This window comes from Nerophis lumbriciformis, linkage group LG09 (genome assembly GCF_033978685.3).
Source record: "Nerophis lumbriciformis linkage group LG09, RoL_Nlum_v2.1, whole genome shotgun sequence".
Taxonomy (NCBI): Eukaryota; Metazoa; Chordata; class Actinopteri; order Syngnathiformes; family Syngnathidae; genus Nerophis; species Nerophis lumbriciformis.
In genome coordinates this window covers 15,339,376-15,356,760 of record NC_084556.2, presented here as the reverse complement: position 1 = coordinate 15,356,760, position 17,385 = coordinate 15,339,376, and the positions used below count along the sequence as shown (strand labels likewise).

General features: G+C 39.4%; 1 protein-coding gene across 4 annotated transcripts in view; it reads left to right on the top strand.

Moving 5' to 3' along the window:
• Positions 1 to 17,385, top strand: part of LOC133607663 (prolyl 4-hydroxylase subunit alpha-2-like) — a 33,831-nt gene that overhangs the window by 628 nt on the left and 15,818 nt on the right. For all 4 annotated transcript variants that reach the window (XM_061962509.1, XM_061962507.1, XM_061962508.1 and 1 more), the window contains exons 2-11: positions 4,126 to 4,228; positions 4,551 to 4,647; positions 6,077 to 6,228; positions 8,604 to 8,741; positions 8,893 to 9,132; positions 9,493 to 9,695; positions 14,733 to 14,909; positions 15,813 to 15,883; positions 16,160 to 16,259; positions 16,477 to 16,530. In XM_061962509.1, coding sequence (XP_061818493.1) covers positions 4,144 to 4,228; positions 4,551 to 4,647; positions 6,077 to 6,228; positions 8,604 to 8,741; positions 8,893 to 9,132; positions 9,493 to 9,695; positions 14,733 to 14,909; positions 15,813 to 15,883; positions 16,160 to 16,259; positions 16,477 to 16,530 — 1,317 coding nt within the window. In that variant the 5' untranslated portion in view covers positions 4,126 to 4,143. The remainder of the gene's footprint in view (positions 1 to 4,125; positions 4,229 to 4,550; positions 4,648 to 6,076; positions 6,229 to 8,603; positions 8,742 to 8,892; positions 9,133 to 9,492; positions 9,696 to 14,732; positions 14,910 to 15,812; positions 15,884 to 16,159; positions 16,260 to 16,476; positions 16,531 to 17,385) is intronic.

The following is a 17,385-nucleotide window of genomic DNA, read 5'->3' as shown; positions in this document are numbered from 1 at the left end:
TTACGGCTCGCAAGTTAAATTATTTGTAATGATAAAAAAAATGTGTTGGGGACATGACTCATTAAATATGATTCTAAAATATTTTAATATTCGAAAAAATATGTATTAAATTTATAAAATTTTGAGGTTTATCGTTTTTGAAAAAAAAAATCTAAGTCAATTTAAAAAAAAAAACTTTCATTTATTGAAATGCTGCGATGAGGTGGCGACTTGTCCAGGGTGTACCCCGCCTTCCGCCCGAATGTAGCTGAGATAGGCTCCAGCGCCCCCCGCGACCCCAAAGGGAATAAGCGGTAGAAAATGGATGGATGATTTAGTGCAGGGGTCCCCAATCTACGGATCCGGCCCGCCAGCGTCCAAAATCCGGCCCGTGGGAAGTCCCAAGTTAAAAAAATATATATATATACCGTATTTTTCGGAGTATAAGTCGCACCTGTCGAAAATGCATAATAAAGAAGGAAAAAAACATATAAATCGCACTGGAGTATAAGTCGCATTTTTGGGGGAAATGTATTTGATAAAACCCAACATCAAGAATAGACATTTGAAAGGCAATGTAAAATAAATAAAGAATAGTGAACAACAGGCTGAATAAGTGTACGTTATATGACGCATAAATAACCAACTGAGAACGTGCCTGGTATGTTAAAGTAACATATTATGGTAAGAGTCATTCAAATAACTATAACATATAGAACATGCTATATGTTTACCAAACAATCTGTCACTCCTAAACGCTAAATCCCATTAAATCTTATACTCTCTTACGTGAATGAGCTAAATAATATTATTTGATATTTTACGATAATGTGTTAATAATTTCACAAATAAGTCGATCCTGAGTATAAGTCGCACCCCCGGACAAACTATGAAAAAAACTGCGGCTTATAGTCCGAAAAATACGGTATATATATACATACATACATACCATCCTTTTTCTACTGCTTATCCCTGTCGTGGGGTCGCTGGAGCCTATCTCAGCTGCATTCGGACGGAAGGCGGGGTACACCCTGGACAAGTCGCCACCTCATCACAGGGCCAACACAGATAGACAGACAACATTCACACTCACATTCACACACTAGGGCCAGTTTAGTGTTGCCAATCAACCTATATATATATACATATGTATTTTTTAATTATTACTTTAAATCTGTCCTTTCTAATCCATTTTCTACCGCTTGTTACTCTCGGTGTCTCCTAGATGCTCAGGCAAATCATATTGTCTAAAAATGCATTTTCCCATCGATGACGTGACATCGCGCTCGGAATATATATAATGTGTATATATATACATATATATATATATATATATATCCATCCATCCATTTTCTACCGCTTGTCCCTTTTGGGGTCGCGGGGGTGCTGGAGCCTATCCCAGCTGCATTCGGGCGGAATGCGGCGTACACCCTGGACAAGAGCCTGATTTAATGTATATTATATAGTACATACATTTTTCACCAAAAATCATGGACAAAATCTCAAGGGTAGATTTAAATTCCCATTTATAAATATGGCGTTCACTGCTGCTGCCTTAAGACAGATAAAATAATAAAAAAACATGATCCAATTGTCGTCGTCTGTGTGCAGTTGCTCATAAAATCAACCAGCGCAACAGTATAAAATGTTAAGTAGTGAACTGTACAGGCAAGAAACAACTGAACGTGTTGGTCATAATCACCTTTTGATGTATTGAAATGGACAAAATAACATATTCATTTTAACATGTGCACACTGCTTCACTCTAACATTCGCCACAAATTATACATGCGCAAGAAAAAGATGTCTGAAACGTGGCCACTGGAAGCATGTATTTATTAGATTAACTATCTTCCATAGTGCTTATATTCCACTAAAAGCGGTTTGGCACTTTAAGGAAAGTGTAGATGGGTGTTCATTTCCGCATGGATCCCCTCACATGATAACAAATGCGTGACATGACATGTATTTATTTAAGAACAGGGTCACCGCTAGGACAGGAAAAGTTCTCCAATAGAATGCAGTGTTTGAATATAAGCCTGTTTATGAATATTTGTGAAAGTTCAGTTCATTTTATACACAGTTAAGCAAACATTAAAATAGGGTAAAGTTACAATGACACCTTGTTTCACTTAACCAAATCCTTTGAGTAAAATGTCCTACCTCCTCCTAAAAACACACATTGCATCCAGACTGGAAACAATGAGTCCAGCTACATGTGATTATTTTGGAGCATGGTGACAGTTTGAATTCCAAACTTTCGAGAAAAAAAACCCCTAATGCAATAGCAAAGAGATTAAAAGCCCATTAAAAACTGAAGCAACACACATGTTTTGACAGCACATTTCATAGAATACAGCTGCTTGGCATTTCCGCCCGTATTCTCTTAAATCCTGCCCTGTTTTTACATCTGTCATAAAGGCCATATTGGGGTCAGGAACCAAACTCCTGCAGACTTCTTTGCAGGATTGTGTGATGGTTGTTTCAGTGTTTGAGAAAGGCAAACTGTGCAGTGTCTACAATACGAGTTATTGCATGATTTAGTAGTTTAGACCTCTTGAGTGACATTCATCAAGCAAACTAAAGTACTTGCAAGAATGCACTTAGTTTTAGTGAGCTATTCTAGTGTTTCTTTCTATGCATTTTAATTTGAGGCAGGTTCAAAGAATAAGACAGGAAATCTTAAAAACAAAGCTTAGGTTTAAAAAAATGCATTTGTTAAAGAATGATTGAGTATTCAAGCAGCATTTCTGTTGATTCAACTTTTATTGCCAATGCAAGTCAGTGCACAGTGAACACAGTCAACCACAAAGCCCCATGCGTGAATAAGCAATGTTTAATCTTGTTGGAAAACAAATGCAACACTTTTTGGAAACAGGTCAAAATCCCCCCTTGGCTGAACTGCCACCACACCAGCTTGTATCTGCTCTATCAGCTCAATGCCAACATATAATGGAATATTCTGAGGTAGTAAAGTCATTTGGAGGACCAAAAAATATCCCAAAGGGAAGACTGGACAATGGTTTAATCTGTTTAAGCATTATGACAGGCAAAGTAACATTCTTGCATTTTCAATTCATACAAGTGTAAAAAGAAGTTAACCGCTGTATGACAAAATGTACAAATTATGTAAGCACCTAAACACAGGTAACTCTCCGGTGTACATTCCATTCTTCTATTATTGTTATTGTTAAAGTTAAAGTTAAAGGAGCAATGATTGTCACACACACACTAGGTGTGGTGAAATTTGTCCTCTGCATTTGACCCATCCCATTGATCACCCCCTGGGAGGTGAGGGGAGCAGTGGGCAGCAGCGGTGCCACGCCCGGGAATCATTTTGGTGATTTGACCCCCAATTCCAACCCTTGATGCTGAGTGCCAAGCAGGGAGGTAATGGGTCCCATTTTTATAGTCTTTGGTATGACTTGGCCAGGGTTTAACTCACAACCTACCGATCTCAGGGGGGACACTCTAACCACTAGGCCACTGAGTAGGTTGTCAACCTATTACCGCCATATTACACTGAGCAACCAGGACAGCACCACTCATCTACAGTGTGTAACAGTAAGTAAAATTTCCGGTACTATAGTAAACATCACACTCTCTCTTTGCCATCACAAAAAATTAAATAAATGAAAAAGCCAAAGAAAAATGTAAATAAACATCTGGCGATCCTTTGGTTAGTATATTATTATATAATTATTATATTTGCTATTGCTGTTAAAATACTTTTTTTTAATTTTTTGTCTTACTATATTTTTTGCAAAAATCCACTCACAATACTTTTTTGTACTCACACAAACAAGCTGCAGTGTTGGGGTTCTCTAGCAATGACAATGATGGTAACGTCACCAGGGGCGGGGCTTATATCACTGCAAACTAAATCATCTGTAATGACATATTGGACATGTGACTCATTAAATATGATTTTAAAACATTTTATGTAGATTAAAAGACAGATTAAAAGCAAAACAAACAAAAACAGAATAACAATGTGGAGATAATTTGGTAAATATTATATTGTATTATTTGCTATTGTTTTTAAACATATACATGTATTTAGTTTTTGTATTACTATTTTTTGCAAATATCCACTTATAAAATTGTATTTGTTCTGTAAATAATGCGATTATGATGTCCATGTAGGTTATTGAATAAGACAAAATGAAGATGTTCCTGTGTCTTATCCCCTGGACTTTCCTATGCTGCTGCTGCTGGATAACCCATGCTGAGATCTTCTCCTCCATAGGTACAGTAAGTTCCAAGATATTATAGATTGTAATGTATTGCAACTTGACTGGTCCATTCCACTGCCAAGATTCTTACATGCAAAAGCAAAACAGGTTATTATTTGTCTCCCCTGGCAATGTCCATTGAATTCCTCATGGTTCAACAATTCCATGGAATTGTCCACTACTCTGCTCCAGGACAAGTGTTTTGCACAAATGGATGCCTGGCTGTTTACGACGCATGCCGCACCATGAACATGGCCTCAAAAGCTCTTGGCCACTGCACTTTGTTTCAAGATCCAAACCAATCTTTAAAGATGTCCATCTTCTCCACACCCACAGGCCAAATGACAGACCTCCTGTACACAGAGAAAGAACTGGTCCACTCCCTGAGAGAGTACATTAAGGCAGAGGAGTCCAAGCTGGCTGAGGTCAAAAGGTACAGCATTCTTTAATATGAGTGTAGAGGCAAAGCAAACTAAATGATAATGATGATGAGTTGGCACTGGCAGTGGCAGGTAAGGGCATGATGTTGGAATCCAGCTAAATTTCTCTGCCACATTTTTGTGCTGTGAAAACAAAACAAATCACTCAAATTACATGAAGAAAAAAAGCCTCTGTGGTTTTGGGCACTACAAGTAGTATGACAAAATAAAGAGTAATCAACGGCATTTAGCTTATTACTTAGCAGTTGTGTGCACCTGACCTTTGTTGGTTAGCATACGGTATTCAAGTCCATATCAGTGCCTTTCAAACTTCGCTCATTATTAATAGACATTTAGCATACATTTGTTAGCTTCTCTTCAGTGTGAGGTTCATCAGGGCTCCCTCCTTACACCGCTGCTCTTTTTTAAAGGGGACCTATGATGAATTTTGTATTTTCTGACTTAGAATTGTTGTTACAGTGTTGAATATTTGTGTGAAACAATGCCAAAGTGTCAAATCATAGGGTGCATGCATTTTGGAGTGAGCTTGCATGCAGTTTTGCACACCTGTTTGCGAGGTGTTTCAGTCTGGCAAAGTCGTGCTATGTACAGTCGCTCTTTCCCCTCTGCTTCAGGTTATAAGGAAACACAAAAAAAGGCAGGATGAAATATTATTTTCATTAATCATGGAATGCGCATAATAACGCCAACATGCAACATGCAGTGGCATGAATGCTGCTTAAAGCAGATTTTTTTTCATGCAGGTCTGAATTAATCTGACAGTGTGCAGGTGTACACTATGTTATGACCTGGTTAATCTATACAATGTTTATGAAGTTAACTTTTAACCATTGTTTGGGAAAAAAATAGCGTTGACGACTTCAAGATATATATGTAAAGAGTGTACATTTTTAAATGATAGATGATACTTTTGAACAGGGTGTGGCTTTGTTTAATTTTCAAGCTGGGATCAATCCCTCACAAACAAACATGTTACAGACCGGCTCAAAAATCGGGTTATAAAAGTTACTATGGAGCAAAATTTGCTCCGAAGCATATATCTTGGAGTGTTTTGAATGTAGATTAAAATCATTGAGTGTCCCCTTTAAAAGTAATAAGACAATATAATAAGAAATCAACTGCTTTTACATTTTGTGTTAGCTTTTTACTTAGCCAAGTGCTACTTACCAGTTGTGTGTACCTGAGCTTTGTTGGTTAGCTTTTAAAGTCTAAATCAGTGTCTTTCAAACTCCCCTTATTAATAATATACATTTAATATAGATTATCACACATCTTTGTTAGCCTCTCTTTAATGTTTGGACCGCTGCTTTTCTTTAATATGCTTTCTCTTTTTCAGGGAATACTCCCTTATTTCAATGATGTGAGAACTTTTCCACTTGCATTGTTATTCATAGCCCTAATAAGATATTGCTCTGGTTCAAGCTGGGCCAAGAAGCTGGACGATCAGACCAAAGTGTCCACGTCTGACCCGGAAGGCTTCCTGGCTCACCCGGTGAACGCGTACAAGCTGATGAAGAGACTCAACACAGAGTGGTCACAACTGGAAAACCTGGTGCTGCAGAATCCTTCAGATGGTAGGAAAATAAGTACACATGGAGCAATACTGTTTTGTTTGTCATCTGTCTGTGATGGTGAAAACATTATTCACTGTCTGTATGACATTTGCTTTGTTTGGTGCTACTCTTCTGTACAAATCTTTCGTTTACTGTCGATAACATAAACGCTACGCAGGTTGCGTTCATTCTGTATAAGGTCAAAAATCAACCATTTCTCTGTACTATGTCTGGTAAGCAACAAACAGACGCCAAATTCAGAACACGTTGGACAATGAACCATTTGCTCCACAGATGAGTTAGAGAGGACCAAAAGCTGTAATGTTTTTGCTGCAGCTGTTGATCATCTGACAGTTAGCCCATTTTTGGTGTCAGTACGTGATTGTGTTTTTGCTGTATCTGTGAGCCAGATAAGCATATCTCAAGTGTGGATTTTGGGTCTGCAATAAGTCCAAATTCCCGAGAAGGTGAAACATTATATTGATGCGACTTCGACTGGGTCGTAAGGCCATCATTGAACAGTGTAAAGAAAATACATATGTACTGTATAATGCAACATCTGTCAGTTGATTTCTTGACAATTATTACCAAACTACAAGTCACAACAAACCCCCCGCCAACCCCACCTGACTCCCATCGCAATCACGCGTTCTTAAACACACAGAGACAAACAGCGCCCATCACGGCATCACAAACATTTCTACTAAACTGAATTCTTAACATTACAAATAACATAATGGTGGCTATAATAAGTGTTAACAGTAATTTTTGACCACAAGTGTCACATACGTGTAAAAAGAAGTTGCCCAATCGATAAACAAGCACATTTAAACTTGTAACTGTACTTTCCATTCTTCCTTTTTGTTAATACGGTCGACCGAGCTGAATTTTACTGGGTAGCCCTCTCAGACATGTGTACTGTACGCTTTATAGGGGAACTCCACTTTTTTGTAATTTTGCCTTTCGTTCACAATCATGACAATGGATGGATTTTTTTTATTGCATCCTAACTAAATGTTAAATAAACGTAAATAAAAGTCTGCTTACAGCAGAGCCAATGGGAGGTCATCTATTTTGCCCATAATATCCAATAGATAACCATTCAAAAAGCTCCAACAATACTCAATTTACAATTCGTAACTTGAATATTAACCAATTATTAGTGATATTGTTATTATAAGCGCTAACGCAGACGAACTATTTATAGCGGCGCTATAAATAGTATAGAAATATATACACACGGTTAGCGCTAGCCGGCAACTAATGCGCTAACCGCTAGCAACCATAGCACGCTAATCGCTAGCCGACAATGAGCACGCTAATTGCTAGCTGACAACAAGCACGCCGATCACTAGCTGGCAACTCGAATGCTAAAGGTTACATGGCAACAACAGCGCTAGCATGAAACATGAATATAATGGATTAGATTTAGATTCATATAGCTCTTTTCTAGACACTCAAAGCACTTTCCAGTGAGAACTCAGAACTTGTCATTTAATCAATATAATATTATTATTAGTTATTCATGTTATATGTTAACAAGCGGTAGAAAATGGATGGATGTTATATGTTATTATTTATTCACATTCAACTACATGATAGTGTTCATGTGTATTTAAAGACATTTTTATACATGGAAAAATTGCGAGGGGAAATACAATCAAGATATTTTTTTTAAATCATCCAAAAATTTTACGGTCCCCCTTGCAGCATACTTGCCAACCCTCCCGATTTTTCCGGGAGACTCACGAATTTCAGTGCCCCTCCCGAAAATCTCCCGGGGCAACCGTTGTCCCGAATTTCTACCGATTTTCACCTGGACAACAATATTAAGGGCATGCTGTGATGGCACTGCCTTTAGCGTCCTCTACAACCTGTCGTCGCGTCCGCTTTTTCACCATACAAACAGCGTGCCGGCCCAGTCACATGTTGTATGCGGCTTCTGCAGACACACGTAAGTGACTGCAAGACATACTTGATCAACAACCAGACAGGTCACACTGAGGGTGGCCGTAAAACAACTGTTACAAATATGCACCACACTGTGAACCCACACCAAACAAGAATGACAAACACATTTCGGGAAAACATCCGCTCCGTAACACAACATAAACACAACAGAACAAATACCCAGAATTCCTTGCAGCCCTAACTCCTCCGGGCTACAATATACATCCCCGCTACCACCAAACCCTGCCCCCCACAACCCCCCCCCCCCTCCCCATGCAAGTATGCCTTGCAGTAACTCTGTGAACCCCCCTGGGGTCGCGGACCCTCTGTTGAAGACCTCTGCTTAAGATGCTCTGTGTGGGGACGTTTCACAGTAATTCGCTCTCAAGTTACACAAGATGTTTTGATGTCTTATTGTAATGAATTAATTTTCTCGCTTTGTCCAGGGTTCATTTCTAATATGACGCTACACAGACAGTTCTTCCCCGATAAGGATGATGAGACCGGTGCGGCCAAGGCACTGATGCGTCTGCAAGACACTTACCGACTTGATTCAGAGGTCTTTTCAAAAGGAAAGCTGCCTGGTATGTCTCAAAATTCAAACAGTAGTTGGACGCCATTTTGGAGTACTGGCATTTTTTAAGCATTCAAAGAATTTGGAAGGAATTTTAAGTCTAAAAGGACTTGGCAACAATGTTGAGGAATAATATCGCCTCACGCTGTCTGTTGACCCAGGTATGCACTCCAATGCCATGCTGTCAGTGGACGACTGTTTCGACATGGGCAAGACGGCCTATAACGACGCAGACTACTACCACGCTGTGCTGTGGTTGCAGCAGTCCCTGAAACAGTTGGACGCTGGCGAGGAAGTGGTGGTTTCCAAGGCGGACATTTTGGACTACCTCAGCTATTCTGTTTACCAAATGGGAGACCTGTCTCGTGCCGTCGAGCTGACCCGCCGGCTGGTGGCCATTGGTAAGAGACTTCACTGATTCAAATGTAAACTTTGTGCTATAATACATACTCTAGATCTATAAAATTACCCATTGCATTGTTTTGTTTAGCTTTTCTCTTTTGAATTTGCAATCCTTTCTGGAAGGGCACTCCTACTATCTCTATAATTAGATTTTGGGCAGGGCAAACCCACAGGGTGTGTCCCACCCTATGTGTGGTTTGTGGTTTGTACGTATTAATTTAGTCCCATTGTCAAGGGCCGTGGTGGCAGCTGTTGGAAACATTTCGATGAATATAGCTTGATGCACAAGCAAATGAATGAATGAATGAATGCATTGTGTTTAGAACATGTTCATGTCATAAACTTACTTGTATTGACAGATCCGAGCCACCAGAGGGCAGGAGGAAACCTGCGATACTTTGAGCGGCTGCTGATGAAACAGCAAAACGAGGAGGAGGAAAAGAAGACCGACCAGCCTGCTTCAGAAGAGCCCATCCACCTAGGAACCTATAACAGACCTCTAGACCAGTTGCCTGAGAGAGATATCTACGAGGCGCTCTGCAGAGGGGAGGGCGTCAAAATGGTGAGGCAGGAACAAAAAAAATACATGAATCATCCATTTTTCTTTCTATCAAGGGGGATTTGTATTGCAACAGCTGAAAAGAGGATAGTGATTTAGGAAAAAAAGGAAATTATAGAATCTAATAAGTCATCATTTACATATTAAAAGTAAGAGTGTGTCTGATACTTGACCAATAAAGCTGATTTTGATATTGGCTGATATTAAAAGAAGAATCGGATAATATCGGCTTGCATCCATATAATCTCAGATACAAGCATTTCACATCTAAATGTACTACAATAAGCACACAAGGTTGGTCTTTTCTTTTCTTTTAGTCAAGTTATTTACAAAAGGTAAACATGGTACACTGTAAAGCTAAGGCTGCATGATTATGGCAAACATAATAATCACGATCACGTGGTCTTTTTTCAGTCATTCGCTCCTTGTCCGTTTCACCGTCACAAGCGCAGTAATTTGCATGCATGTTGCGCAACCCACTAATCGTTTTTTCCCGATTATTATATTTTTATGATTGTGAGAACCCATTATCGAAATTTCAATCAAAATTAAATTTATTGTCCAGCTCTACTATAGGATATTAGGAGCTACACTACAGCCAAGCACAATAGTACACAAGCTAGACATATGTATTAAGTGTCCTTAATTTAACAATATTGTGGTCTAAAACACAGGATTTGTCAATATAAACAATAATCAAATAAAAAAGATACATCTCCACGGCAGAAGCCTACTGGAAAGTATCCAGTAACAAATATGTCCGCATAATTCAACTTACTGCGTTATGAATTTAGCTTACTAAATTAATATTATGAAACCAATTACCACTCAACTTCAACTTAAAGATACCATAAGCCATAACAAACGATTATTAATAAATGGGTTAGTGTTTTCCATACCTACCATTGTTCTTTGTTTGAGTAATTGCACTTGATCAAGCCTTTTTTAACATACTGGCCTTCCATTATTGATTAGATCATTAGATAGTCCCTGAGCCAATTTAAATCTAGACTAAAAGCATAAATAGCAGATAGCAGAAAACAAATGGAGGAAGAATAAACTAATGATTAACTATCAAATATTACGAGAGCAGCAAAAAATATACAACATGGCGGTTAAGAACGCAAGAAACACTATTTTTTCAATAAGAATTACCCCAGTCATTTTGCAAAAATGTGTTATTTGTTTAAGCCTGATTTTAATAATATACCTCGCACACTTACATACTCCCTTTGTGAGCAGTTTGCAGACCACTTCAGGGAAAAAATAAACACAATCAGGTGTACTGGAGAGGAGGCTACGCCGGATAGTCGAACCTCGGATTCAGGAGGAACAGTGTGGTTTTAGTCCTGGTCGTAGAACTGTGGACCAGCTCTATATTCTCGGCAGAGTCCTTGAGGGTGCATGGGAGTTTGCCCAACCAGTCTACATGTGCTTTGTGGACTTGGAGAAGGCATTCGACCGTGTCCCTCGGGAAGTTCTGTGGGGAGTGCTCAGAGAGTATGGGGTATCGGACTGTCTGATTGTGGCGGTCCGCTCCCTGTACGATCAGTGTCAGAGCTTGGTCCGCATTGCCGGCAGTAAGTCGGACACGTTTCCAGTGAGGGTTGGACTCTGTCGAGGCTGCCCTTTGTCACCGATTCTGTTCATAACTTTTATGGACAGAATTTCTAGGCGCAGTCAAGGCGTTGAGGGGATCCGGTTTGGTGGCTGTAGGATTAGGTCTCTGCTTTTTGCAGATGATGTGGTCCTGATGGCTTCATCTGGCCAGGATCTTCAGCTCTCACTGGATCGGTTCACAGCCGAGTGTGAAGCGACTGGGATGAGAATCAGCACCTCCAAGTCCTGGTCCATGGTTCTCGCCCGGAAAAGGGTGGAGTGACATTTCCGGGTTGGGAAGGAGACCCTTCCCCAAGTGGAGGAGTTCAAGTACCTCGGAGTCTTGTTCACGAGTGAGGGAAGAGTGGATCGTGAGATCGACAGGCGGATCGGTGCGGCGTCTTCAGTAATTCGGACGCTGTATCGATCCGTTGTGGTGAAGAAGGAGCTGAGCCGGAAGGCAAAGCTCTCAATTTACCGGTCGATCTACGTTCCCATTCTCACCTATGGTCATGAGCTTTGGGTTATGACCGAAAGGACAAGATCACAGGTACAAGCGGCCGAAATGAGTTTCCTCCGCCGGGTGGCGGGGCTCTCCCTTAGAGATAGGGTGAGAAGCTCTGCCATCCGGGGGGAGCTCAAAGTAAAGCCGCTGCTCCTCCACATCGAGAGGAGCCAGATGAGGTGGTTCGGGCATCTGGTCAGGATGCCACCCGAACGCCTCCCTAGGGAGGTGTTTAGGGCACGTCCAACCGGTAGGAGGCCACGGGGAAGACCCAGGACACGTTGGGAAGACTATGTCTCCCGGCTGGCCTGGGAACGCCTCGGGATCCCCCGGGAAGAGCTGGACGAAGTGGCTGGGGAGAAGAAAGTCTGGGATTCTCTGCTTAGGCTGCTGCCCCCGCGACCTGACCTTGAATAAGCGGAAGAAGATGGATGGATGGATGGATGAGTGTCTGTTTTTACCTGAGAAAACGCTGGACAGTTTTGTCCTGGTTAATGCTGAGATGCTTGACAGGATTTTTTATACTATGAAACCCACCACATGTCTTTTAATTAAATTCCAACCAATTTTTATAGAATATTTTATGGTTATTTGAGAAAGGAGATTTTAAACATCTTAAATTATTCGCTTTAATTGGGGGTCTTTCCTGCTGTTTGAAAAACAGCAGTGGTGAGGCAACTGCTAAGGAAGAGCAATTTGGATACAGGCAATTTTAATAATTACACCGAGCGGGGCCTCTCTGGTACGCTTTACAAATGGTTCACTTCCTATCCCTGAGACAGAAAATATTTGGCAAGTATGAATACATGCTCTTCAAAGACCAATGAAGTCACATGTGATGTGCCTCAAAGATCAATTGTAGGTACTATTCTTTTTAATATTTACATGATTCCACTTGGGTCTGTTATAAGGAAACATGGAATCAATTTCCACAGTTATGTTGATGACACACAGTTGCGTATGTCTATGCCTCCTGATGACACACCAATTGATACTCTTTTTAATTGTATTTTAGATATTAAATCCTGGATGGCCGATTAACTTTTTATAGCTTAACAGGACAAGACTGAAGTTTTAGTCATTGGCCCAGAGGCCCTGAGAGAGAAACACATCAAAACTACAAATATTTTCTTTAACTCCATCAATGTAAGTGAAAAATATGGGCGTCGATTTCGACTCTCAACTCAGTTTTATACCACATATAAAAAATATAAAACAAAAATAGGTTTTTATCATCTTAAGAATATAGCCAGAGTTCGCCCAATTCTCTCTTAGGGGAATATAGAGACGCTAATGCATATGCTTTTATTAAAGGTTGTATATATTATTGTAATGCCCTGCTTTCTGGTTTTCCTAGAAAGGTCATTGCACCTTTACAACTACTCCAAAATTCAGCGGCACGTGTCCTGACGAAGACGAGAAGGCGGGCTCACATTACATCAGTTTTAAAATCTTCTGCATTTGAGGTTCTTTTTATGGTTTATAAATATTTTTATGGTTTAGGGCCTCCTTATCTTTCAGATTTGCTTTTACCCTATGAACCTTCACGGGCCCTGAGATCCTCTGGTATTAATATCCTAATTATTCCAAAAGTCAGGACGCAAAGTCACAGGATGCCATCTTTCCACTATTATGGCCCCCGTCTATGGAACAGCTTGCCGGAGAACCTCAGGGCTGCGGAGAACGTTTATGTTTTTTAAGTGCAGGCTTAAGACCCACCTTTTTGATTTGGATTTTACCTAATATTTATTAATTGTATTTAGGTATTGTATTAGTTATGCAAGATTGTATTTAGTTGTATTTATTTATTATACATTTACTGTACATTTATTTAAAACATTTGTATCTTCATATATCTTACTTGTATTTTATCCTTTATTCCTACTCATGGTTCTTACTATTTTACAGGTTTTATTATTTTTACTTTCCAGCGTTCCTCAGAGGGAGCCATCTTCATCAGGGGTTATTGGCCGTGCTGTAGGGGAGCTTTGTGTCAGCGTCCTGGTGGCCATGGTCTGATGACTTCCTGGTGCAGATGGCTCCCGTGATTATGTTTACTCAAATGTCTCCTCTGTACTCAGCCATGCATTCATTTGTTCATATACTGTATGTGTGTGAGTGTATGTGAATGTGTGTGTTTGTGTTTGGTATTTGTGTGTGCGTGCGATAATGGGGGATCTGGGTCATCGGGGTAATGTTTTTAAGTCTGTAAAGCACTTTGCGTTGCATTTATTTTATGTACAAAATGGCGCATCCTGAAGAGACAGTCTGAAAGTTGCTTGAAAATGGTCCATAAAACATAATCTTTGCACAATCTTGACCAAAAAAACATCGTTACATGTTATGTAGACCACAAGGAAGTGTTTTAAATGTAATAAATAAATCATAGTATGATCCCTTTAAGTGAATGAAAAGAACCGAGCCATTAATTCAGTAGCGGTTTTAAATGCGTATGCAATGGTTCATTGCCCTGATGTGGCTATGTAAAGAAGTTCAAGTGTCCTCATTTTTTTTTTTTTTTAAGTATTATTCTTTTTATTTTATTCTATTTATTACTTACTACAGATGTATTATTCCAAATTGTTAAAATGTTCTTGTGCTAAAAAAAAATTCAGAAAATAGTGGTGTCACTGTCAAAGCATGGGGATATGGCACCACCTTGTGGAATGTACACAACAAAGATTAAAAAATATATAGTTCAATAGTCAATAGTTCTGAATAATTCCCACCAATAAAGTAATACATTTGAATTTTTCTGATTTACATCCTATCTTATAGCTGCCTCCAGGGATTGTTTCCTTGATTTAAAAAACCCAGGAAAAAAAACGAGCCTGTCTTTTAAACGGCTCTTTAAAGAGCCATAATTCCCATCTCTAATCTGGTGGTGACCCAAATGTATGAGTAAAACTGCATTTTAATTGCTTTCTTTTGAACAGACTGAAGCAAGGCAGAGCCGTTTGTTTTGCCGCTACCAAGATGGCAGGAGGAACCCTCGTTTGCTGCTGAAGCCCATGATGGAGGAGGACGAGTGGGACAGCCCACATATTGTACGCTATCTGCACGCCCTCTCCGACTATGAAATCAAGAAGATAAAGGAAATGGCCAAACCCAGGGTGAGGAATGGAAGCAAAAATCATTTTAGCTACAGTGGAACCTCGATTAACAGTGGAACCTCGATTAACGAACTTAATTGGTTCTCGTACATAGTTTGTAAGCTGAAAAGTTTGTACAGTGAAGCATAGTTCCCCATAAGAATCAATGTAAACATGAATTATTGGTTCTAGCGTCAACAAAAGTCCCTATTTTACATTGATACACACATTTACAATACTTCACTATTCCAGCCACACATTAACAAAACATAATTAAGTCAACTTCTTGCGGTCTAAAAAAGTAAATTAAAAGATGTAAGGTTTTACTTTCAAATGTTAAAGCTCCAGCAGGCACCAAGCTGTTTGCCCTCGGGGTAAAGAGAGCACACTCAACATTACGATAGTCAAGGTCTCATATTTTAACACAAACTTATCACTACTGACATCCGAGCTTGACATGTCTGCTTTTAGCTGTTTTACATGAACACATAAAACTATACTTACATTTTAAAGTCGTTCTTTCCGCTCCACATAGCGCCGCCATGTTGAAAATAATTTTCAGAGTTGAGGGCGCAAAGGATCTCAGCATATGAAAGGACGCTAAGTGTACACAGATGCAACCTTTCTGCTAATGAAAGAAAAGGACACATTTGTCGGCCGGATTCAAAGGACATTTGGAACTGTTTTGAATTGGGACAGCCTTCGCACACTGTGATTATGTCAGCACCCCACAGATGTGCACTGCAAAGGATGCAGACGCCGGACTCCGACACAGCTATGGTTCCAACACAGAGGCATATTTGGCACAAAGTAAATGTTTGTAAACCGAAAAGGTCCCAAATAGAGTCGTTTGTAAATCGAGGTTACAGTGTATGTCGTGCAATATGTAAATATGTATTTTGACATAATTTGTCTTCTGTTAAGCTTGCCAGAGCAACTGTACGTGATCCCAAAACAGGAGTGTTGACCACAGCCAACTACAGAGTATCAAAAAGGTGACTCTTGGGCAACTGCTCTTTGCTGCTACCTATTGCATTTGTCAGAAAATGCTCTCATTCAACTGAAAGTGGAGTCTAGTAAGGAATTCAAAATGCAGGGGAAATCATTGACATTTGCTGATTGCTTATGTTGAGACTGTGGTAATGTTTAAGTAGCATCAAGTGTCAAGTTAACTCAGATCATACATCTTCTCATTAGAAATAACCAGTGCTTGCCTTGAATGCATGATTGCTAAATGCAGTATTTGCTTCTATATGTCTGCATTACATTAGTGCATGGTTAGAGGAGGAGGATGGCCCGGTCATTGCCAGAGTCAATCAGAGAATACAAGACATCACAGGCCTAACTGTTGACACAGCAGAGTTATTACAGGTAACGTGCAGATGCATGGAAATATAATCCATTTCCATGTATTCACAAGTTTTGATTACATAGAGATTACTAATAGGATTCTGTGCAAAAAATAAATAGTATACTTATTATTTGGTTTATTTTGAAATTAGCTTATTTCTTCTTTTGTGTTAAAAAGTGTACATATAGCAATTGTGTGTTTGTTGTATACAAATCAACTCTTTTAATGGCTGACCAGGTTGCTAACTATGGAGTCGGAGGACAGTACGAGCCACACTTTGACTTTTCGAGGGTGAGTTTACGAAGAGCATTAACGTGTGTGCAAGTGTGTACATCAGGGGTCACCAACCTTTTTGAAACCAAGAGCTACTTCTTGGTTACTGATTAATGCGAAGGGCTACCAGGTTGATACACACTTAAATAAATTGCCAGAAATAGCCAATTTGTTCAATTTACCTTAAACTCTATGTTATTATTAATAATTAATTATATTTATCTTTGTGGAAACACTGATCATCTTAATGATTTCTCACAATAAATATATATAGAAACAGATAAATATCAATATGCAACACTTTATTTTTATATTTTCTCTAAGCGCACATTTTTCAAATTGAACATTTTCAAATGATCACTTCTAAGACAGTCTTGTGAAATCACAATATCCCATGTCACACTTTGAACTGGACACCAAATCTGTTATCTGTTTCTTTGTCAGTTAGTGAAGACCAAGTCTTTAAAATATTTTCTTGGATTTTCAAATTCTATTTGAGTTTTTTCTCTCTTAGAATTAAAAATGTCGAGCAAAGCGAGACCAGCTTGCTAGTAAATAAATACAATTTAAAAAAAAAAAAAAAAGCAGCTCACTGATAAGTGCTGCTATTTGAGCTATTTTTAGAACAGGCCAGCGGGCTACTCATCTGGTCCTTACGGGCTACCTGGTGCCCGCGGGCACCGCGTTGGTGACCCCTGGTGTACATGATTGTGATTGAAATTAAACAATGTTTGTGCTTTCTATCTGGCAAGCATGGCGTTAAAAGTTATCCGGCTTTATGTACATCTGTGCAGCTGCTTGGTTGGCGACTGAATTTTGAAATAGATAAATAAAAGTCTTAAGTCATTCTGTCAAAATGATTTATGATTGATG